The 23,899-nt window shown below is 41.5% G+C and overlaps 1 protein-coding gene across 1 annotated transcript in view; it reads right to left on the bottom strand.

Moving 5' to 3' along the window:
• The window catches only part of LOC138167949 (gasdermin-D-like), a 52,306-nt gene that overhangs the window by 2,885 nt on the left and 25,522 nt on the right, over positions 1-23,899 (bottom strand). Inside the window, exons 4-10 of the mRNA XM_069096910.1 lie at positions 21,817-21,985; positions 20,791-20,893; positions 14,682-14,729; positions 10,607-10,762; positions 8,297-8,404; positions 7,444-7,601; positions 784-928 (exon numbers count right to left, since the gene is read on the bottom strand). Of these exons, the coding sequence (XP_068953011.1) occupies positions 784-928; positions 7,444-7,601; positions 8,297-8,404; positions 10,607-10,762; positions 14,682-14,729; positions 20,791-20,893; positions 21,817-21,985 (887 nt within the window). The remainder of the gene's footprint in view (positions 1-783; positions 929-7,443; positions 7,602-8,296; positions 8,405-10,606; positions 10,763-14,681; positions 14,730-20,790; positions 20,894-21,816; positions 21,986-23,899) is intronic.

The following is a 23,899-nucleotide window of genomic DNA, read 5'->3' as shown; positions in this document are numbered from 1 at the left end:
ATTACAAACTAGGTAAGTGGAAAGGTAGAGGTGGTCTTGAGAGAAACAGGTAAATTAGGAAGGGGGGTGGGGCTAGGGTGAAAGAGGAGCTCAGATTTTGATGTTTTGAGTTTGAGATGTCTATGGGATGTCTGATTCAAGATATCCAAGAAGAAGTTGGTAATGGGGATTGGAGCTCAGGGGAGACACTAGGACCAGACACATAGATATGGCAGTATTCTTCATACAGGTGTTAATTAAATCCAGGGGAGTGGATGAGGAACCATGTAGGATCCATGATGAAGAGCTAAGAGCTACTGAGGAATACTGTGGCCCATCCCCCACCCATTAGGATGGGATCCAAATATTTCCTGTTCCTGGGGAATACAGGAAGGAAGGATTTAAGAGGAGAGAGCAACTTTCTTCTCACTGATGATGGACTTTCCTAGGGAAGTCAGTGCCACGAGAAGGAGAGAAGGCTGGCTGGGAATCCAGGAATGGGCTGTGCCAATGCAGTGTGTTGGTGTTTGGCTTTGGGCAAGTCACTTCCCCCTCTGGGCTATTGTTTCTCTATTAAAAAAAGGAAGGTAATTACCTGTCCCCTTTCCGCCTTATAGGGACAATGTGAGGATAAAAATACACAGAAGATTTGAGGTTTTTTTGTTGTTGTTCTTGTTAAAAGAATAGTTTAATCTAGAATCCCAAGGACCTCCTATATAGGAGTTGAAAGCTGTTGTTTTCTGAATGTTAATGTCCTGGGTTTTACTTTCCGCCCCCATTCTCTAGTCCTATAATCTTTCTTACCATTCAGAGCTCCAAGAAGATAGAGGAATGCCCCTGCTTCCTCCTCCATGAGCTGTCCATTCTGGTTTTGCAGTTTCTTTATGATGGTGTGTGCCATGCCCTTTACCTTCTTTGGGGATTCCCCAGTGTACAAACTCTGTTCTAGCTGTAGAGGAGAGATGATAAGTAAGCTGAACGGTGAGAGTGACATCTTCCTGCCCAAACCAGCCCTTTGTGCTAGTAGCCAGGCTGCCCCCAATGACACTGTTTGCTGGGGAAACGTGGGATCAGTACATCTGAGAGAGATCCTGAGCTCCAGGGCAAACTCTGCAGTGGTTTGGTTCTACCCAAGTTTGAGTTCAATCTTGTCAGACACGTGATGTATTTGTGGGAGATTCTACCTCCCCACTTAACCAGTGAATAGTGGGAGGAGGAGACTTCATATATAGCCAGTGTGGGGATATTTTCCCCTTCCTCTTCCATTTCCCTGTTGGAGTGACTGGGTAAAGTAAAAAGATTGTACTCAAGGAATATGCATGGTAACAGGCAATGCTGGTTGGTAGGAGACTGAAGAGAGCAAATATGGGGAAGAGTGTATAGGGAGACAGTGGCAGAAACCGGGGGCAGGAACTCTTGGGGATTTTTTTTTTGCCTTCCTTTTTATACAAGAGAGGAAGGCATCCAAAGTTTTAAAAACTCAAGAGGCTTGAAATGGCTTGGCCTAAAAAACTATAAAATTGGGTGACCATGCTACCATAAGGGTAATTGAACAAAGGATTCCTGGTCAACTGGCTTATAGCAAAAGGAGAGAGAGAAAGAGACAGAGAAAGAGATCACCTCTTAAGTAGCAGGACCAAGACAGGATTTGTGGGACCTTAGAGGAGGCTAACTATTTCAAACTGTGGCTCTGGGAATATATACACATCTCTGAAATTGGGGGGAGGGAATGTGGTTTCATGCCACCTCTTAACCCCAACTCAGTTGATTTTGTCACCAAAGGCCCAGAACAATCATTCAACTTAATAAGATGTTAAACTAATGGCAAAAGAGGTCTCTTTACATTTTGGTCCCTTTAAAGTAAAAACACATCTATGAGTCAGGAGGGGAACAAGCTACATCTTTGAGGTTTTAGGCAGCTATGTTTTGGATGATTTTAGCAGTTTGAGTTGGAGACCTCTACAAACAGGGAGCTGCCTATGGAGGAGCCCACTGCAGCATATTTCTTCTCCTTCCCTCTAAGTTATAAAGCACTTAATGGGAGCTATTAGAACACTTCAGACCAACATGGATATAGAGAGACAGTCACCCAAGGCAAAGAGCATCTTCAAAGAGCGTGGCCCTCGGCAGTAGAGAAGAGAGTCAGATTATGGAAAGGAGGTGTAATGGCAAGCAGATTAGGATTTTGTGGCTTGCTTCAGCTATTCAAGTGCTTTTGAGTCTAGACTTTGACCATATCAAGTCTTTTGTTGGAAACAGTATCCATTGTGTTGCCCTTAATAGGCCTAGGGAAGTTTGGAGACCTTCCCTGCCCTTAATAGTCCTAATGTCATCACATGGAGCCCAGGATGGGAGGAGCTTGCCAAAAGAACAGAACAGGAAGGAGCAGAGCAGAGAAAAGCTCCAGCATGAGCTGAGACCAAGCAGAACTGAGAGGGAGAATGCTTGTGATTTCGGCATTCTGTAGCACTCTGTTGGTCTGTCAGATAAAATCACCCTGTCTGTTGTTTTTAGACACAAGTCCTGAAAGAGGACTTTATTGTTGTTACAGAAGCCCCGGGACTTTACTCCTGTTGCAGAAGCCCTGAAACAGGACTTACCATTGTTACAGAAGCCCAGGGCTTTACTGCTGTTACAAAAGCCCAGGACTTTACTGCTGTTACAAAAGCCCAGGGCTTTACTGCTGTTACAGAAACCCTGAAAAAGGACTTTACCGTTATTTACAAAAGTCCAGAGACTTTACTGTTTATTTGTGTTTGATTTCTTAGACAGAAGCCTTGTCTGTTGACTACTTTGTCAGACAGAAAGTGAATTGAGATGATAGTGCCAGCAATGTGTGTAAATATTATTGTAGCTTTCTTAAGCTTTGTCTTCCTAGAAACAGAAACTTCAAAGGAGTGGAGCAGAAAGCTGAGATATAGAACTGGATCTGAGAGCTGCCTATGTGTGAATCCAGGCAAGAGTCGGGTGAATCTAGGCAAGACCTGGGAGTGATCAACACATGGAAGACATGGAAGGGGAGCCCTAGGATTTGGAAGTCAGCCTTAAATTAAGATGAAAGAGGACTTTACTTGGTTACTCTGCATTGACTGATGGGATTGTGATTTATAGTGACCTAGGGGTGGATGGTGTTTGTACTTTCTGCTATCCCTTAAAGATGATTTGAAGCCAGCCTCTAGTCAAGATGAAAGAAGACTTTACTTGGGTACTCTATATTGATTGAGGAAATTGTAATTTACTGAATGATATGTTTTGTTTAAGACTATGTGATCACTTTATTAATAAGTTGTTATGTTATACTGTTGTGAATGTTATGCTTTAGTTTATTGAATGTTTTGCTTTGGTTTGTTGCTGAATAAATAGAGAGTTCACTATATGGAATTAGTTATTATGGAATTAGATCCTTAAAGTTATTCACAGCAACAGTCTTCAGGAGAGCTGCTCATGATTGGTTTTATAGGAACAGACCCTAAGAACTCAGTTCAGCAACCCACCCAACAGAGATGCTACAACCAAGGGGTCTATGTGAAGATGTTATGGAGTGAAAAAAGTCTTACACGCCCTACAGTGCCTGGAGTTTTGTGTATTCTACATGTACTTAATTGCCATTGTGCCCAAGTTTGAGTTCACTCTTGTCATGGATACTTTGTGTATTTGAGGGAGATTGCACCCTAGATTTAGTTGGGGAATGCTTGTACCTACTGTTCTTGCTAGGCCAGTTGAGTAAATACCTCTGCTATAAGATGGTTGCGTCTACTGGCTGATTACAAGTGAGAAGAACACCAATGGGGGCCTGTTTAGTCCCACAAGGCTGAGCCTAGAACCTGAGGTAGCAGCCACCTTATGGAGGCCCAGCCCATTTTCTAATATGAGTAGGGGAAGTAATCCACAAAGAGTGTTCCATAAGGATTTTTTTAAATCTCTTTTTAGCAAAATATTATTCTATAATAATGTGAATTGCCAGATTTCAATGGATTATGTCAGGCTCAGTATCTTTGGGGCTTACCATGCATATATTTTCCAGGTAAGAATTATAAGTCAAAAGGCTGACAAAATACCACAACAAGTACTGATCCTTCATGTTGTGAGAAAGTCTAATGAAAAAGATTAAATATAAATAATTAAAACTGGTAAGAAACCAAGAGATCATCTAGTTCAACTACTTCATTTTACAAAGGAGGAACCTAAGAACCAGAGAAGAAAAAAACAGAACACGACTACTGGAAGAACTAGGACTTAACCCTAGGTCCCTGGATTCCATGTCTAGGACTTTACACTGCACCATTCTATCAAATGAAATCATAAGTTTCTAGATCCTGCACATGGAAGAGTGCACTGTGGTGGAAACTCAAAGTGGAAATCAAGATAACTCAAGGAAAAGGAAGGCATTTCACCAGAAAAAAATGAGTCAAACAGTGACTTTTGAATACTGCTGAACAACTGAACATATGTTTGGAAGATGTCAGTCTCCATAAGGACAGATTTTGCCAAGAGCAAATGGAGTCATTCTGTCATATCACTTTTTGTATCACTGACCACAGTGAAAGGATTAAACAATGATGGCAATGATGGGAAGTTGGGATTAGAAGTAGAATATGGAGGTCGCAGTCACTGAATGAGGAGCCAAAGGGTTTGGATGGTGCCCTAAGACTGACAAACCAGCTGGACTAGCAGAGTGTTTTTGGAAATGAGGGGATATGGTTTCTATCTTCATCCCTCCTCCTTAGTCCCCAGAAGACCCTAAGTAAGGAATTCACATCCACCCACTTTAAAAACAAAGGACAATTAAACAAAGCTACAGGTTCTTAATCATCTCCCAGAAGAAGAGTCAGGAAAACAGGGAAGTTTCCAGAGGTGACAAGAAAGAAGCCCATATCTACTCACCACAGATCTCTGTAGTGTTGTTAAAGAAGAAGGAATTCTAGATAAAGGAGGAAATTAGTAGAAACAGAGAACAAGAATTGAAATATGATACTTGGATCTGTGGAGATTTAAGTAGTATTAGTAATGCATTTTCCACTGACTTCCTCTGAAGTTTCATTGTAATAATAGTTAGCACCTAAAGTTTCGCAAGGTGCTTTACAAATACTGTCTCCTTTTTTCTTCAAAATACATGTGAGATCAGTGCTATTACTATTATTGCCATTTTACAGATGAGGAAACTGAGGGTGAGAAAGGATAAATGACTTGCCTAAGGTCACATAAGAGTGTCTGAGGCAAGATCTGAAGTCAGGTCTTCCTGACTCCAAGACCATGTATCTACTGGGTTATAGAGGAGAGCTTCTGAGGCTTAGCTAGCAGAGAATCAGATCTAGTAGCCCTGCCAAGTTGGAAAAGCTTGGAGTACAGGCCTGGTGACCAACTGGTGCCTTTTGCCCAAGGAAAGGCCTGGCTTAATTCAGGGAGCATCATAATCCATTTGGCAATAGTTGAAGAATTTGGGGGCTCCAACAACTTGTGAAACTCTACTAGGGGGTGAATATTGTGTACTCTGTGTCAGGAGAGAGAATCTCTATATGGCTTTTCTCATGGATCCTTTTTCTTAAACTATTCAAGTTTTGTCAGTCACGGTATGTGTTTGTCACTAGATGTTAAGCTCCATGAGGAACATTTCTTATTTAATTTATAATAATAACTGAAGAACTCTATCAATTAGATGCTTAACCATGATCCCAGAAGACTGATAAAGAAGAACATTGCTTAGCTCATGACAAAGAGTGATTGACTAATGTGGAGAACAAGAAATGCATTTTTGGTGATGACCAATGTAGAAATTCTTTTTGTTGGACTACACTTATTCAATACAAGTTTTCTTAGTTCCTTTCTTTCTCTTTCTTTCCTTCTCTCTCTCCCTCCCTCCCTTCTTCCTTCCTTCCTTTCCTTTCCTTTCCTCCTTTCTTCTTTCTGTTCTTTGTCTTTTGTAGGTAGAAGAGATGAGAAAGAAATGAATGCTTAATAATTGAAAAAATAAATTTTAAAAAGAATCCAACTTATAAAATTGCAATGTCATTTAGCAAAATGAATAATTTGGACCATATAACCTCTGAAGCCCATTTCCAAATTTGAAAATCTATGATTCAAGACCCTTTGATAAGGGATACATTAAACAAGGAAACTGAAGATAGGATGGTATAGAGGGAATGTCCCTAGGATCCAGAGATTCCTATCAGCTCTGACAATGTCCTTTTGCCTTGTGACCAAGAAGACTCTTAGGGAAAGAAGTTGATGATATCACAGGAGCAGAGCTGGAAACCTCTCAGGAGACAGAAGTCCTATAAGGCTAAGGCAGACTACCTTCCAGAGGGGCTTGTGAGAAACTTACTTGGTGTATTTATGGTTCACCAAGACAGTCTAATTGGAATCATTACAAGCCAGTGAAAAAGATTCTGAGATTGGGGACTTTACGGGTTTGGGAAGAATAAAATGCAGAGTTTGTTTTCCATGTTTCTCTCTTCCCCTTCCTCAACTTCTGCATTTACCAGGTTTTAGAGGAGTTTTTTGTTTTTAATTTGTATTTTTCACAAATGGTGAGGATTGTATTCCTGAAAATATTTTATATATATGTAAACATTCTTATTTTATTATTTCTGTCAACTGTACAGTTTAATTATTGTTCAGTTATTTCAGTTGTCTCATTCTGTGACCTCATTTAGGGTTTTCTTGGCAAAGATACTGGAGTGGTTTGCCACTTTCTTCTCCAGCTCATTTTACAGATGAGGAAACTGAGGCAAACAGGGTTAAGAGACTTGCCCAAGGTCACACAGTTGGTAAGTATCTGAGGCCAGATTTGAATTCAGGAAGATGAGTCTTCTTGACTCTAGCCTAGGCACTCTATCCACTCTACCACCTAGCTGCCCTGTACATTTAAATAACTAAATGAAAATATTAAGAATAAAAACAATTATTAGTATTTTTTAAACTATACTTGGTGGGTAGGTTCCAGGGAGTTTCTGTTGGCACAAGTTGCTCTACTCAGACATTACTCAGTTCTTTTCCTCCACATAATTACAACTTGACTTTTTTGATTAATAGGATCTTGACTCAGTTCACTGCCCAGCTGTCTAAAATAGCCCAGCAATCACCAGGTACTAAAGCACCTGCTCCCTGGTCCCTGCATCTCAGCCATCCTTCTCAACTATAATCCCTAGACCATCTTCCTTCCTCCAATTCCTTCCCTTCTCAGGGAGACCCTCAACTTGTAGGTTTATAGGATCTAGTGGAAGGGTCCCTGACATTCATCTAGCCTGGTCCCCTCATTTAACAGATGAGGAAACTGAGGCCCAGAGAGCTGTGCTGATTTGCTCAAAGTGGTACAAATTGTTAAAAAGTAATATGAAGCCAGGTGCTCAAACTCAAAGTCCAGTGTTGTCCCCACCCTAGTCCTCCCTTCTGTCCTCCCTTTCACCAGCCCCTCAGCCCCCAATCTTGTGATTCTCTGTCACCCTGACTTCCAGACTCTCTCACCATGTCTTCTAAGTTCAGCATATCCTGCTCACTCTTGAGGAGCTTTTGGAGAGCCTGAAGCAGAGACTGCTCTAAGTTCCCATCCAGCATAGTCAGTGGGCGTTGTTCACTCTTCACCTCAGCCTCCAGCTGCTCAAAGTCTGTGACTGTGTTGAAATCTAGAAAAAATAAGACAGTTGGGGTGGCTAGGTGGTGAAGTGAATAGAATACTGGCCCTGGAGTCAGGAGGACCTGAGTTCAAATTCGGCCTCAGAGACTTAACACTTATTAGCCATGTGACCTTGGGCAAGTCACTTAACCTCAATTGCCCTGCCTTCTCCCCTCTAAAAATAAAAAAAAAGAGGAGGAAAAAAAAGAGACAGCTAAGGTTGGGCTCAGAATAAGTAAAAATAGCAGTTATTTCTCGTTTCCTCAGAAACCCTGAGGGTCTTCCCCTCCCAGATTGATTATTTTTTTTTTACTAGGTAAAAGATGTCATTCTTTGCTGCTTTTCTTATCCAGCCATAATCACTGCATGGGCATTGCTTCAGTCCAACCAATAGCTAAGAAAGACCTTAAAAAGGCCAAGGTCTCTCAGCATATCCTGAGTCATCTCCAGTCGTCCTGATCTATATCCTGACACTGGACACAGACAGCTCCAGAGGAGAGAGTGAGGCTGGTGACTTTGCACAGCCCTCCCTCAATTAAATCCAATTCACTTGCACGGTCATGGCATCCCCTCCCTGATATCATGGTCCTCTTCAAGAAGTAAGGACAAACAACAGCTCTCAGTACACAGCAGAGGCTGGTCCTTTTCCAATCCTACAATTCCTAGATGAAATCTTTTATGAAAATTCTTACACACATCTCTTACCTAGGCTGGCATCACCTCGAAAATATTTGCAGGAAGGAGGTAAAATATCTTCATCTGAAGACCTGTTACCAAAATAAGGATGTCTTGTTCTGTCTTGTTCTCTAATTTCTACCAAACATAATAGAAAAAAAGATTGTGTTTGTAAAGAATCAGTCTACCTTTTTCTGACTTTTGATCCCTTCTCTGGGATCAAACAAAACAAGATAAATCCCTCTTGCTTATAACAGACCTAAAATGCTTGAAGAATACTCTCAAGTCTTCTCTTTCCTAGGCTAAACATCACTACTTCCTTCAACTCTCAGGTCCTTCATCCCTGGTCCCTGCCTGGGAAGCCTTAGGCTCAGCAGGCTGCTGGAGTGGGCCCCTGCTTTGTACCCTCTTCAACCCAGGTACACATCCTTAATCCCTGGCCTCAAGAATTTTACCCAGTTGATGGGGCCCCAGGGAAGGGTCTGGGACCTCACTCCTTCACAACAAGGAAAGGTTAGCTACCATGTTTCCCCGATAATAAGACACTGTCTTATTAAATTTTTTGGACAGAAAAACACCAGAGGGCTTATTTTCAGGGGAGGGCTTATTTTAATGAATATTGACAGCAATTTTAATAAACAGGTAAATGTGAACAAAAAAATGTACCTTTATTCAATAAGCAAATCACTGGGGAAGAACAGGATGACGCGCTCACTGCTGAAGCTCTGATTGGATGCAGCTCGGAGCGCGGCATGCGTTTCACGAGGGGGGGGACGGTGCATACAGAGGGTACTGTAATGTAGCGTGTAGAGCAGGGGATCACCTTCACTACAGTAGCAATCTCAATAGGGCTTATTTTTGGGGGAGGGCTTATTTTAGAGGAATCTTACACAGTAAGGGGAGGGCTTATTTTCGGGATAGGTCTTATTATTGGGGAAACACGGGTAGCCACATGCCCTATTCCCAAACTCAATCACAGTTAAGATAAGTGACTGTCTGTTCCTTCTTTCCTACAGAAAAAGGAGTCATAGTTGGAAAGTCACCCAGCACTCTCCAGAGAAAGGACATCGTGTTTAGCATCTCTATCAATGATTTGGATAAAGGCTTCAGTGATTTCTTTGATACTTCAATACATCTGTAGCCACATTTCACTGATTAATCATAATAGTAACTAGTATTTATAGAGCAGTTTGCAAATGATTAACAAATATTACCTCGTTTGATCCTCACAATAACCGTGGGAGGCAGGTGCTATTATCATCTCTATTTTATAGATGGGGAAACTGAGACAGACTGCTTTTAAGTGATCTGCCTAGGGTCATACAGCTAGTATGACCTTAGACTGAATTTAGGTCTTCTGACTTCAGGTCCAGTGCTCTATCTCCTATGCCATCTACTTGCTTAACAGGAATATTCATGCCCATGGGCAATTTGACAACTGACTTACACTTCTTTACCCCATACAACTGTAGTCTCTATCCTCCAAACATCTTCCACAGATCTAGCCTTAGTAAGGTGTAGCCCCCCAGGCTGCCTATCTGCGGTTGCTCTCAGGTTTCCTTTCCTCCTCCCTTTTTTCTTCCCTTCCTTCCTTCTTTCCTTTCTTTCTTCCTTTCTTCTTTCCTTCCTCTCTCCTTCCCTCCCTCCCCCCATTTCTGCCTCCCTCCTCTCCCTCTTTCTTCTCCCTCTGTCACCATGGGGAATCATACCCTTTCCTGCCGGTGCCCTCCTCAAAGGAATGTAAGTTTTGATTCCAGAAATCTCACAAAATATCTTGGGATTTATGGGCTAGATTTCTTAAGAACCATGACTTAAATTCAAATCACTCTGGCCCTCCTTGATTGGCCAACAATAGGTCCCAGTCCAAGCCTTACTGGGTCATTCTTTGGGCCCTGAGGGCTCAGAATGAGTATCAATAGCAGATGTTTCTCTTTTGATAAGAAACCCTGAGGGTCTTCCCCTCCCAGACTGATTTTTTTTTTTTGACTAGGTAAAAGAGGTCATTCTTTGCCTCTTTTCTTACCAGATAACTGAGAAGACCTTAAAAAGGCCAAGGTCTCTCAGCATATCCTGAGTCATCTCCAGTCATCCTGATCTATATCCTGACACTGGACACAGACAGCTCCAGAGGAGAGAGTGAGGCTGGTGACTTTGCACAGCCCTCCCTCAATTAAATCCAATTCACTTGCACGGTCATGGCATCCCCTCCCTGATATCATGGTCCTCTTCAAGAAGTAAGGACAAACAACAGCTCTCAGTACACAGCAGAGGCTGGTCCTTTTCCAATCCTACATTTCTTAGATAAAATCTTTTATGAAAATTCTTACACACATCTCTTACCTGGGCTGGCATCTCTTTGTAAATATTTGCGGGAAGGAGGCAAAATAACTTTCTTTGACTTTAATGACCTTTCTTCAATGCAAGAGGCAGTGGGTTTTACTTGGTGTGAAAAGAAGGCATGTGGTATATTGTCTTGTTCTCTTATTTCTACCAAACCTAATGGGAAAGAAGATTGTGTTTGTAAAGAATCAGTCTACTTTTTTCTGACTTCCTCCCATCTCTGGGATCAAAGAAAACAGGATGAATCCCTCTTGCTTATAACAGACCTAAAATACTTGAAGAATGTTCTCAAGTCTTCTCTTTCCTAGGCTAAACATCACTACTTCCTTCAACCTTCCACGGTATGCATTTTGGTTCTTTCATCTGTCCTTCTTCTCTGGTTGTGTGCCCTCTTTGGCTGTGGTGTGAGGCGTTATGGAAGGGTAGGGAACCCTGACCCCCCTCCATGACCTTTTCTCTCATAGAGCTAAGCAGAGCAGTAGATAGGGGACTGGGCCTGGAGTCAGGAATCCTGAGTTAAATACAGTCAGATATCTACCAGATGTATGACCTTGGGCAAGATACTTAACCTGTATTTACCTCAGTTTCCTCAATTTAAATGGGGATAATAATTGTGCCTTCCCCCCAGGCTTGTTGTGAGGATCAAATGAGATAATAAGTTTAAAGGCCTTACTTAGCCCTGTATCTGGCACACAGTAAACAGCATGTTGGCTACTATCATCAGAGCCTTCCACAGCACTTTCAGGTCAATCTTGAGTACAAACCCCTGCCCTATGCCTCAGGCATGAGGGTCTCACGTAGGTACAAAGAATAAGGGCAGGCATGTGCTGATGTCTACCAGGGCTTTCCAGTCCAGTCTCGGGCAGACTCAGACACTTCAGACTTAGAACCCTCAACTTTTGGATCACAGACAAATGAAGACAGAGGAAGATTCACTCCCCAGACCCTGGGGAAGCCCCCTGGGCAACTTAGGGCTGTGCCTTGCCTCCACACTCAGAGGAAGGAAAGGAATGGGAACAGCCATTTATGAAGTGTTTACTATGTGCTGGGTACTATGCTAAATATTTTACAAATATTATCTCATTTGACATATAGAACACATAGGATGAGAGAAACACCGTCCTTGAGAGAGACTGGGGACCCAGTGAGGCAAGTTACCTTGGAACCTGAGGCTGGTTCTCCATGCCCAGTCCCCGCCTCCTGCTGGTGCTCTGCCTCCACCCCTCACATAAGTACAGTGGCTAGGAAGGGGCCAAGACTCACCTCACTGGTGCTGCCATGAGAGGGCCATAAGCAGTGTGGTCTTGGCTCTGTCATTCTCTCTTGGACCCTCCCTGGCCTGTAGACTCTGGCCCGCCCATGGATCCTGCCTCTAAATATTTCAGGCTGCTTTTATCTTTGTGTTTCAGTTAGGAGAGGTGGAGGAAGTGAGAACATAAAAAAATAAAGAGCCACAAATATGATGAGAGGTGGATTCCTGATGCTCTTTCCTAATAGACTGGGAAGGATTTAAATAGAATTTTATTTTCCCCCAATTACATATTAATCAAAACTTTTAGAAAGTCATCTGGCTCTATTCCATAAAACTGCAAAACCAGTCATACCCTTTGACCAAGTGATTTCACTGTCAGAATCATTAGTGTTGGAAGAGAAATTTGGAGACCAACTAGTTCAGCCCCCTCATTTTACCAATAAGGAAACCGAGGCTGAGGGTTTATCTCTTAAGATATTAGCTTAGTGCTTTAAGAACACATGACTTCATTGGAGCCCAACCTGCTGGTGATAAGGAGCCTCCCAATTTAATCAGACTGGTTCTTAAGTGACAGACATATGTGGAACCCATACTCAAAACTTCTCTAGATCAGAATGATCTGTCAGAGCCCTCACTGAGAACTCAGGGCCAACGCAACATACTGATGACCCATCAGAGGAAGAATAAGATGGAGGGAGGTTGTAATTGAGATGGGAAAGAAAGGGCCAGTCTGCACAAAAAGTTAGAGCTGCTTAATATATATATTCAACAACTTAATCCTGAGCAGGAATCTATGGTCTCCTTGACTAGTGGCCATTTAGCCTTTGCTTGACTACTGTGAGTGATGGGGAGCTCACCACTTCACAAGTCAGTCTGAGACAGATGGGAAGATTTTTCTTCCCCTATAAGCTACTTATTATCTATTCCTTCCTAGTTTCTACCCATTGCCCCACGGGATATTTTGAAGTGATGCAATAGATGGGATAGGAGGTGGGAATACAGGGGGGAAAGGTCAGAAACCTAATAGATCTTGTATTCCAGATCCTGTTCATTAAAAGAGAAAATATGTTTCAGTCTCCAGAAGCCATCCATCCCCAGAATTCATTAGGAATCATAGCACAGAACAAAGCTGCCCAACTTCACATCAAAGAATCAAAGTCACCCCACACGGGTCCCTGACTCAGCTTGTCTTCCCATCCCTATGGCTCTTACCATCCATTGTAGCAGGTGATTGGTTGGGCCAGTGTCAGACCTAACAGTAACAGCTGACTTCTAGCTAGTTAGGGCTTCAAAATCTGCAAAGCACTTGTCACAGTTTATCTCACTTGGTCCTCAAAGGGCCCTGAGAGGTCTGGGCTACAGGTGCTATGATCCCCATTCAACAGATGAGGAGACTGAGTCTTTCAACAATATGGTCACAACATCCAGCTAGTGTGCTAGTGGGATTTGAACCATGGTCTCTGCTGACTATGAGTCAAGAGTGGGGCTTCTACATCTGTAAAAAGACAATGCCAACACCTGCCCATCTCACCCCTTAAGAAACAGGAAGATTCAAGTGCATTATGAGATTTTCTATTAGACAAATTGAAAGTAATAGAAAACATCTAAGTTATGGCTTACATCTTGCTTAGACAGATGGAGGAAAGGTTCCAGAAAACAACCTAACGATTGATGTGAACTCATTAACAACAACTGGACTCCATATTGCTCAGGGTAATTGGGAGGTTCCCATTAGATAATGTACACACAGTATTTTGGAAACCTTAGAGTAATATATGTGTGTGTATACATCTTTTTATTGAGTTCCATTTTCTGTTGTGTCTGACTCTTTGAGACCCTATTAGGGCTTTTTTTAATGAAGATACTGGACTGGCTTTTTATTTCCTTCACCTGCTCATTTTACAGATGAGAAAACCGAGGCAAACAGAGTTGAATGACTTGCTCAGGGTCACACAACTAATAAATAAGCATGGATTTGAAGTCAAGTCTTCCTGACTTCAGACCCAGCACTCTATCCACTATACTACCTAACGATCCATATATATCTACACACATTTTATATTTTATATTTGTATGTGTGTATGATCATGTATGTATACACACACATATATATACATACAAACACATCTACACACAGAGTGTGTCTCAAAAGCAATTAAAGCTTTAAACTGCATTCCGATTTTTGAAGGCAGCTTTCTTAACCCTATTTACCTCAGTTTCCTCTTCTGTAAAAATGGGCTGGAAAAGGAAATCACAAACCATGCTAACATCTTTGCTGAGAAAAGCCCAAACGGGGTCATGAAGAATTGGACATGATTGAAATAACTGAACAACAACAAAAAGCCTTTGGGGACACCTGTATATATTTTAGTTCCAGTGATTTCACTGATATTGAGAATGGCCAATGAAGAAGCTCCCTCTGCCAGTGCAGATCTACAATCCTTAGCACTTCACAGGCACAGAGATTTGCTGAGATTCTGTGAAATGACACGTTTTGTCCAGGGTCACACAACCATTCCATGTCAGAGGCTAGACTAGAACCCAGTTCTTTTGGATTTGGAGGATGGCTCTTTCCCCACTCTATTTCCTTCTTTTTATTTTCCATGTTCTGTCTCCTTCCTCCTACATAGAGGAAAAAGATGTTTAGTTTGCTCTGTGTCTCACCTAAGCAGAACCCTGGGCAGAATTAAAACTGGGAAGTATAGTTTGTCAATTCTAGGAAACTAAGAGTGTCCTTGAGGAGCTGCCTGGACCGTCCATGGATGGGCTGTTAAGGGCTCACTGGGCCCAGGGGCTAGGAAGACAGTCACGTTTTTCACTCACCTTTGAGTGGGAAAGTATTCTGGTTCTTGTCTGGAAGTAGAAGAACACCTAGATAAAGAAAAAATGATTAAAATGATAAAATTCAATGCAGTTGCAACTAAGGGAAAAAAGGTACAGAGTTCCATTATTGGAGGGGCTGTAAATCAGTGTAGCTTTTAAAAATTTAAACAGTAATTTATATTTCTCCCAATTACATATTAATAAAAAATTTTGGCATTCATTTTCACAGGATTTTGAGTTCCAAATTTTTCTTCCTTCCTTCTTCCCTCCTCTGAAATTTGTAGGTAGTTTAATATAGTTTATAATGTGCTATGTAAAAATGTATTTCCATACTCATCACAATTGCGGAACAAGAAACAGATGAAAAGGTAATAAAACCATGAGAAGGAATAAAGTATGTGAAAAAATATGATTTGATCTGCATTCAGAGTACATCATTTCTTTAACTGGTTGTAGACAGCATTTTCCTTCATGAGTCCTTTGTACTTGTCTTAGATCATTGTGTTGCTGAGAAGAGTTGATTCATTCATAGTTGATCATCACATGATGCTGCTGATACTGTATACAATGTTTTTCAGGTTCTGCTCATTTCACTTTGCATCAGTTTATACATGTGTTTCCATGTTTTTCTGAAATCTGCCTGTTCATCATTTCTTATTGCACAATAGAATTCCATTACACTCATATTCCTTAGCTTATTCAGCCAATTCCCCAACTGATGGGCATCTCCTTAATTTCCAATATTTTGCACCACAAAAAGGGCTGCTATAAATACGCTTGCTCACGTAGGTCCTTTTCCCTTTTTTATGATCTCTTTGGGAGATAGACCTAATAGTAGATTGCTGGACCAAAGGGTATGCACAATTTGGTTGCCCTTTGGCATAGTTCCAAATTGCTCTCCAGAGTGGTTGGATAAGTTCATAACTTCACCAACAGTGCATTAGTGCCCCAATTTTCCCACATCCTCTCCAACATTTATAATTTTCCTTTTCTGTAACATTAGCCAATCTGTTTGATGTGAGGTGGTATTTCAGAGTTGTTTTAATTTGCATTTCTCTAATCAAAAGTGAGCACTTCTTCATGTGCCTATAGATAGCTTTGATTTCTTCATCATGTGCTTATAGATATCTTTAATTTCTTTCTCTGAAAACTGCCTGTTCATATCCTTTGACCATTTATCAATTAGGGAATGGCTTGTATTCTCATAAATTTGACTCAATTTTCCATATATTTGAGAAATGAAACCTCTTGCTGTGAAGATTGTTTCCCAGCTTTCTGCTTTCTGTCTAATCTTGGTTTCATTGGTTGGTTTGTACAAAAGCTTTTCAATTTACTATGATCAAAATTATCTATTCTATATTTGGTAATGCCCCTGATCTCTTGTTTAGTTATGGGTTCTTCTCCTCCCCACAGATCTGACAGATAGATTATTCCTTGCTCTTCTAATTTGATTACTTCATTGTCTATGATAACTTTTAGCAAGATGTAGTTTCCTTCCTTATCTCTTTTAATTGGGTCTATTTTTGCTTTTGCTTTGTCTAAGATCAGGATTGGTACCCCTGCCTTTATTTCCCCTTTGGCTGAAGCAGAATAGATTCTGATCCAATCCTTTACCTTTATTCTGTGTGTGTCTCTTTGTTTCAAGTGTGTTTCTTTTAAGCAACATATTGTAGGATTCTGGTTTTGAATGTACTCTGCTTTCTACTTCTGTTTTATGGGAGAGTTCATCCTGTTCACATTCACAGTTATGATTACTACCTATGTATTTTCCTCCATCTTATTCTTCCTCCAGTTTGTCTTCCCTCTCTTTTCATCCTCTCCTTCCTCACCAGTGTTTTGCTTCTTTCTACTACCTCCCCTGACTTGCCCTCCCTTATGTCAGTTCCCCTCCCCTGCCACTCCCCCCCTGCTATCCCTTTACTTAAATCTCCTCCCCTCCTACTTCCCTATCAGGTAAGATAGATTTCTATATTCAACTGATTGTACATATTTTCCCCTCTTGAGTGAATACTGATGAGAGTGAGGTTCAAAGGATACCTATTGCCCACCCTCCCATCATTCCCTCCACTGTAATAGGTTTTTCTCACCCTTTCATGTGAAATAATTTACCCCATTCTACTTCTCCCTCTTCTACCTCTTACCCTGAGCTGGCACGGACCTGCCATGCTTCAGCATAGCCCTGGGGAAACAGGCAGCCTCCAGAAACCTGACTGTTTGCTTAAGCATCCATAGGATAGGCATCTACCTGCTTCCCCAAAGCTGTGCTGAAGGAAGAGGAGGCCTGGCAACTGGAGGCTTCCCTCCAGAGAACCACCATGATGGTTCTCTGAGCTTGAGTTGGCCAGTTCCCCTAGCTGTGCTAAGGGGAACTAGCTATGCTAAGGGATATCAGTGTAACCTTTTTAGAAAGTTGTCTGGTTCTTTCCATAAAAGCTGCAAAACTAATCATACCGGGACAGCTAGGTGGCGCAGTGAGTAAAGCACGGGCCTGGAGTCAGGAGGACCCGAGTTCAGTTCTGGCCTCAGACACTTAACACCCACACACAAAAAAAACTAGCAGTGTCACCTTGGGCATGTTACTTAACCCCAATTGCCCTCCAAAAAAAGGCAAACAAAACAGAACAAAACAAAACAAAAATTAATCATACCCCTAGACCTAGGGATTTCACTGCCAGGATCATTAGTGATGGAAGAGAAATTTAGAGATCAACTAGCTCAACCCCCTCATTTTACCAATAAGGAAACTGAGGCTGAGGACTTTATCTTAAGGCTGCTATTACCTTAGCTCTTTAAGAACCCATGACTTCATTGAGGTGAACACTCCCTCTACAATCATGGACCAAACCTAGGTGGTCAACCTACTGGTGATGAGGAGCCTCCTAATTTAACCAGACTGGTTCTTAAGTGGCAGACATACCTGGGGCCCATACTCAAAACTTCTCTAGGTCAGAATGATCTGTCAGAGCCTTCACTGAGAACCCAAGGATACCACAACACACTGATGACATATCAGAGGAAGAATTAGATGGAGGAAAGTTGAAATTAAGATGGGAAAGAAAAGGCCAGTTTGTGCCAAAATAGAGTTGTTTCATAAAAAAAAGAAAACAATGTACATGTCCAACAACTGATTAAAGAAAAATGTCAGACTTCAAAGGGATTTCAGAGGGCATCTAGTCCAAATTGGGCCTGATCAGCAATCTATGGTCTCTCTGACCAGTGGTCATTTAACCTTTGCTTGAATATCCTGAGTGATGGAGAGCTCACCACTGCATGAGTCTGTCTGAGACTGCCAGGCAGATTTCCCTTCCCTTATAAGATATTTATTATCTATTTCTACCCATTACCTCAAGGGAGATTGTAAAGTGATGGGATACATTGCAGCATGTCAATGTTATGGAATATTTTTGAGCAATTATAAATTGTCAAATATGAAGAATACAGAGAAATATGGAAAGTGGGGAAGGAAGCAAAGGGGGGAGTAAATAAACATTTATTAAGCTCCTACTAGTTCTAGGCACTATGCTAAACATTTTTCAAATATTATCTCTTTTAATCCTCACAAGAACCCTGTGAAGTAGGTGCTATCATCCCCATTTTACAGCTGAGGAAACTGAGGTTGACAGGTTAAGTGACCTGCCTAAGGTCACTTGTAAGTGGTTACTTTTAAGGTCACAAGGCTGGATTTAAACTCCAAGTGATGGAGAGCTAAATCATAGACACAAAATTTGAGATGGGATCTCATGGACTCTCTGGCCTAACCCAGACCTGAAAGGCTCAGATGACACTTAAATAGAGGAACTTAAAAATCATATGAGAGGGGCAGCTAGGTGGTGCAGTGAATAGAGGATCAGTCCTGGAGTCAGGAAGACCTAAGTTCAAATCCGGCCTCAGACACTTAACACAAAAACCAGCCCTGTGACCTTGGGCAAGTCACTTAATCCCAATTGACTATCTTCCCCCTCCAAAAAAGTGAAAAAAAAATCATATGAGAGAGGTAGAAGAAAAATTGGGAAAAGAAATGAGGGTAATGAAAGAGAATTATGGGGGGAAAAAAGGGTCAATAGCTTTGAAAAAGAAAACAACTGGTTAAAAAGTAGACTTGGCCAAATGGAAAAGGAGATACAAAAATTCACTGAAGAAAAGAACTCCTTAAAAATTACAATTGCCCAAAAAGAAAAGGAGGTACAAAAGCTAACTGAGGAAGCAAACTCCTTAAAAGTTAAAATTGGGCAAGTGGAAGTTAATAACACTATGAGACATCAAGAATCAATCAAAGAAATTCAAAAGAATGAAAAAATGGAAAAAAAAAGGTAAACATTTTGGAAACATATCTGACCTGGAAAAAAGATCCAGGAGAGACAATATCAAGATCATTGGACTACCTGAAAACTATAATCAAAAGGAGGATCCAGATGGCATCTTCCAAGAAATTATCATGGAAAACTGCCCTGATATCCTAGAACCAGAGGGCAAAATGGGCATTGAAAGAATCTACCAATTACCTCAGGAAAGAGATCCCAAAATACAAATTCCAAGGAACATTATAGTCAAATTAGAGAACTATAAGGTCAAGGAAAAAATACTGCAAGTGGTCAGAAAGAAACAATTCCAATATCAGGGAGACACAATCAGGATTAGACAGGATTTTGCAGCTGAAGGTCTTGGAACATGAAATTCCAGAAGGCAAAAAAGCTAAGAGTACAATCAAGAATCACCTACCTGGTGAAATTAAGTATTTCCTTCAAGGGAAAATAGAAGGGTTTAAATAAAATAAAAAGTATTTCAAGTTTTCATAAGGAGAAGACCAGAATTAAGACAAAAATTTGATCCCCAATATCAAGTTGCAAGAGAAGCCTAAAAAGTGAAAAAAAACCATAAGGGATTCAATGGAAGTGAACTGTTTACATCCCTATATGAAAAGATGATACTTGTAATTCTTAAAAATTGTATCATTAATAGAACAAATTGAAGGAATACACATAGACAGAGGGTATGTGCATAAAGTAAATTTGAGGAAATGGCATAAAAAATAACTAAGTGATGAGAAAGAGGAATATACTGGGTACAGAAGGAAGGGAGAGGTAGAACTGGGTAAATTATTTTCTATGAAGAGATGGAGAAAATTTATTATAGTGGAGGGAAAGATATAGGGGTGGATGATGGGCATCATTTAAACCTTACTCTCATAAGCACTGGCTCAAAAAGGGAATAATACACACAACCAATTCTATATAGAAATCTATCTTACCTGACATGAAAGTAGGAAGGAAGGAGATTAAGTAAAGATGGTGGTGGTAGGATTTACAGAAGAGAGGGAAGATGGGGGAAGGTGGTAGACAGAAGCAAAATGCTGTGAAAGAGGGAAAAGGTCAAAGCAGAGAGAGGACAATCAGAAGGAAAAATAGGATGAAGGGAAGTACACAGTTATTAATTGTAACTGTGAATGTGAATCAGGTGAACTCTCACATAAAATGGAAGCAGATAGCACTCGATCAAAACCAGAATCCTATAATACATTGTTTCCAAGAGAAGTACAAAGGACTCTGGAAGGAAAGTGATATCCATATCCAGATGAAAAAAACGGATGGACTCTGAATGTAGATTGAAGCATACTTTTTTTCACTTACTTTATTCTTTTTTTGTGGGGTTTTTTCCCATTTGATCTTTCTTCTTTCACAGCTGTGACTATTATGGAAATATGTTTTACATGGTAGTATATGTATAACCTATATAAAGTGACTACCATTTCAGGAAGAGGGGAGTAGAGGGAAGGTGGGAGAAAATTTTAAAACTTGAAATCTTATAAAAATTAATACTAAATATTGTCTTATAACTGGGAAAAGAATAAGATACAATTTTTAAAAAGTGAACTTCCCTATGGAGAAAAAAAAAGAGTATATGTGTGGTATAGAGAGGAAAACCGTCTCTACATACATCATCTGCCTTGTCAGTTTAGCAGTTGAGTTCCCCAAACATCAAGAGATGTACTATAGTAATGTCCTCCCCCCTTCTCCACCTCATACAGCTCTTGGAAGGAGGAGGGGAATTTATGGGGAATTTTCCCCAACCTCTACATTCTTCCCCCTCCAGTTCTTCTGATTCAACTTACTCCATTGGTCCTGGATAATTAACTTGGCAACTTGGAAAGCAAGTATACTCCCTTCAGGAACAGTCACTGTCTTTACTGTGTTCAAATGACCCTGACCCTCACCCTGCAGAGAGAAGGAAAGAGGGTAGGAATCACAGATCTAGTACTGGAAGGATCCTCCAAGGTCAGCTCATCCAACCCTCTCATTCTCAGAAACTCTCATTTCAGAGAGATGAAGTAACTTGCCCAAGGTCACACAGCTGGAATCTGGACTCAGGTCCTTTGACTCCAAATCCAGTGCTCAGACATGACTGGGCTTACGCAGGGATCTCAAAACTAGGGAGTGGAAGAGAGGAAGGAGCAGGAGTGGGGATGGAGTCTGGGGAGGAGTCAGCCCCTAGTTCTCTGCAATGGGGAGAAAGGGAATGAGAAGAAATAGGGAGGTGCAGAGGCTTTGAGCTACAACCTCGGTTGGGCCTTGTCACATATAAGTGTGACTGAGGACAATTCACTCTTAGTCATTTGCAGGTGTCCCCTGAGTCATTTACCCAGAGATTTTCAACCATGAATGGCTCCCCTCTAATCAGTGTGTGAGTGTGTGTGTGTTTGTGTGTGTGTGTGTGTGTGTGTGTTTGGATCTGCTCATCAGACAGTCCTACAAAATCTCAACAAATTTAAAGGAGCTTCTTGGAACGCTGAGGAAGGGAATGCAGCAGCTACCTGACTTGTCCTACTGCATTCCAAACCCCAGTTGAAGTAGTATTGGATTATCTGCTGTTTGACCATTATCCAGACCCCTGAGAATGGCTGAGAGCTGACTAAGCACCAGTTACCCACAGCAGGACTTGCTTTTTAAAATGGATATACACCAGACAGGGCATAGGAAAGGTACATGGACCTGCAGAATCTTCAGGCCTAGTCCAGGTCTCTATCTGGCTGCTGAGAGTCTCTGGGGTTATGGAGATAAGGCTAGAAAGTCAAGGGATGCTGGGACATTTGGACCATTCCCCCCTCCCTGCCCCATCCATCTAAAATACAAGTTCTAACCTGGATACATGAGGCCCCAGGAATGGTCATCTTCCCAAAGCCTCCTCTATTTCTGGACCTCTTCAAAATGGCCTCTTTCTGGGTCTTCACAGCTTCTGTCACAACATACAGGTTTTCTCCCCGTTCCCGAAGTTGCTGAAAGATAGAGGGCTCTGGTATCTTCAGTTTCCTGTAGGAGAAGGCAACAGGTAAGGAGCTTGAGATTTCCTCTCCCATCCCTCTTCTGTTATGACCTTGCTTAAGGCCATCTCCCAGGTACAGCATGTTTGGATTTCTTGGGAGAGTTAATATGGTGTTGGACTCAGAGGATAGTTTGTGTACATGTTTGGAAGGCCTAAAGCTGTGACAGGAGCCAAAAGCATCCCTGTCTCCTATAAAGTCAAACACGTTTTAGGAGGGATATCATTAAGATAGAGCCATTCAAAGAAGGGCCACTGAGATGATGGTGACTTTGAAAAAAACAATTAAGTGTAATAGAAATAGCTGAAGGAACTGGGGTTGTTTAGCCTGGAGTAGAGCTTATGGAGGACGTGATGATTACTGTCTTAAAAAATTTGAAGACCTTCATGGGGCAAAAGGAACAAACTTGTTCCTGTCTAGCCCTGGGGGGAAGAAATAGGACCAGCTCAAGGAAGTCCCCAGAGAATCTATTTCAACTCAGAGTAAAGAAAAACTTCTTAATGATGAAAGCCTTCCAACACAGGCATGGGCGGCCAAGTGACGTAGCTAGCTCCCTCTTGCTGGAGGCCTCTATGCACAGTTCAGGGATGCTCCAAAGAGTTCTCCTAAAGAAGGCAGAGCGCCTGATGAGATCCCCCTCTCAGGTCCCACCCCCTCCGCAAGGGTGGCTCTAGCCTGTGTCTGGTTCCCTTTTGGGTCCTCTGCATTGTATCTGAACTAACTCCGTCCCCATGTCTCTCTGCACCCTCTCCTGCCTCCTGCCTTTGCTCCTGCTGCCCTGGGGGCTTGGAGTATCTTCCCCTTTCCCCATCTGATGAAATCTCTGCTCTCCTTTTCAGACCTAAACTTCAAGGGTGAAACCTGCCCTGTCTCAGCAGAATATGACATTTCTCTCCTCAATTTCCTCATAACCCTTTATCACAGAACTATAGTTTTAGGGTTGAAAGGGACTTTACAGGTCCTCTAGTTCAACCTCCTAATTTTACAGATGAGGAAACTGAGGCCCAGAAAGGTTACATGACTCATCCAATCTCATAGGAATAATAAGCTAGAGATGAGATTAGAACTCAGGAGCTCTGATTTCAGAGAGTGTCTTTGCTACATGCATATGAATGAGAATAAGGCACAGTGTGATAGTGAGAAAAAGTACTCAGAGAATTATAAAAAAGATTTTTCAGTGATATCTTTGGCTTTTACACCATTTTAGCACCAATGCAATATTTACAGCACCCATTGACCACTATAAATATACCCTCATGGTGCTCGAGCACAAAATATAGCAAATGCTCCATATAGAAGACAGAAGCAAAACATTTATTTAGACACCAGAAAATCAAATTCCAAAACCAGTAAGCTGATTCCATCATAGCAGCAAAGAAGTGACTAAGCCACAATGGCACAGAGAGACACAGCATCCTTTAGCCTTCCCACAAACCAATATTTTACTCACAAGCCTGACTGACTCCCCGGGACATGTGCTGAACTCCTCCCGTCTAGCTAGCTCTGACTCCCAGTTTCCTGTGGGCTCTTCTACACCCTTCAGCAAACTCCTCCCACCACAGGCTCCATGTGACTACATTCAGCCTATTAAGGGGCAAAGGTTATTTTCTTTTTTTGGAGAGAAATTGGGGTTAAGTGACTTGCCCAAGGTCAGACAGCTAGTAAGAAAGACTAGATTTGAACTCAGGTCCTCCTGACTCCAGGACCAGTGCTCTATTCACTGTGACATATAGCAGCCCCCAAAGTTTATTTTCAAAGCAGGAAAGGTCTTCAAATTACCCTAGGCTTATTAAGGGGCAGGGAAGATCTTCAAATTACCATTACCATTACAACCACCTAAATTTCCTTCCTGGATCCTTCTTCTACATTCTTCCAGAAAGTCATCTATTATAACAAAGATTTT

This window comes from Petaurus breviceps, unplaced genomic scaffold, assembly GCF_028583685.1.
Source record: "Petaurus breviceps papuanus isolate PSGF00001 unplaced genomic scaffold, PetGlider_PUasm1.0 339, whole genome shotgun sequence".
NCBI lineage: Eukaryota > Metazoa > Chordata > Mammalia > Diprotodontia > Petauridae > Petaurus > Petaurus breviceps.
This window is presented reverse-complemented; position numbering and strand designations above follow the sequence as displayed.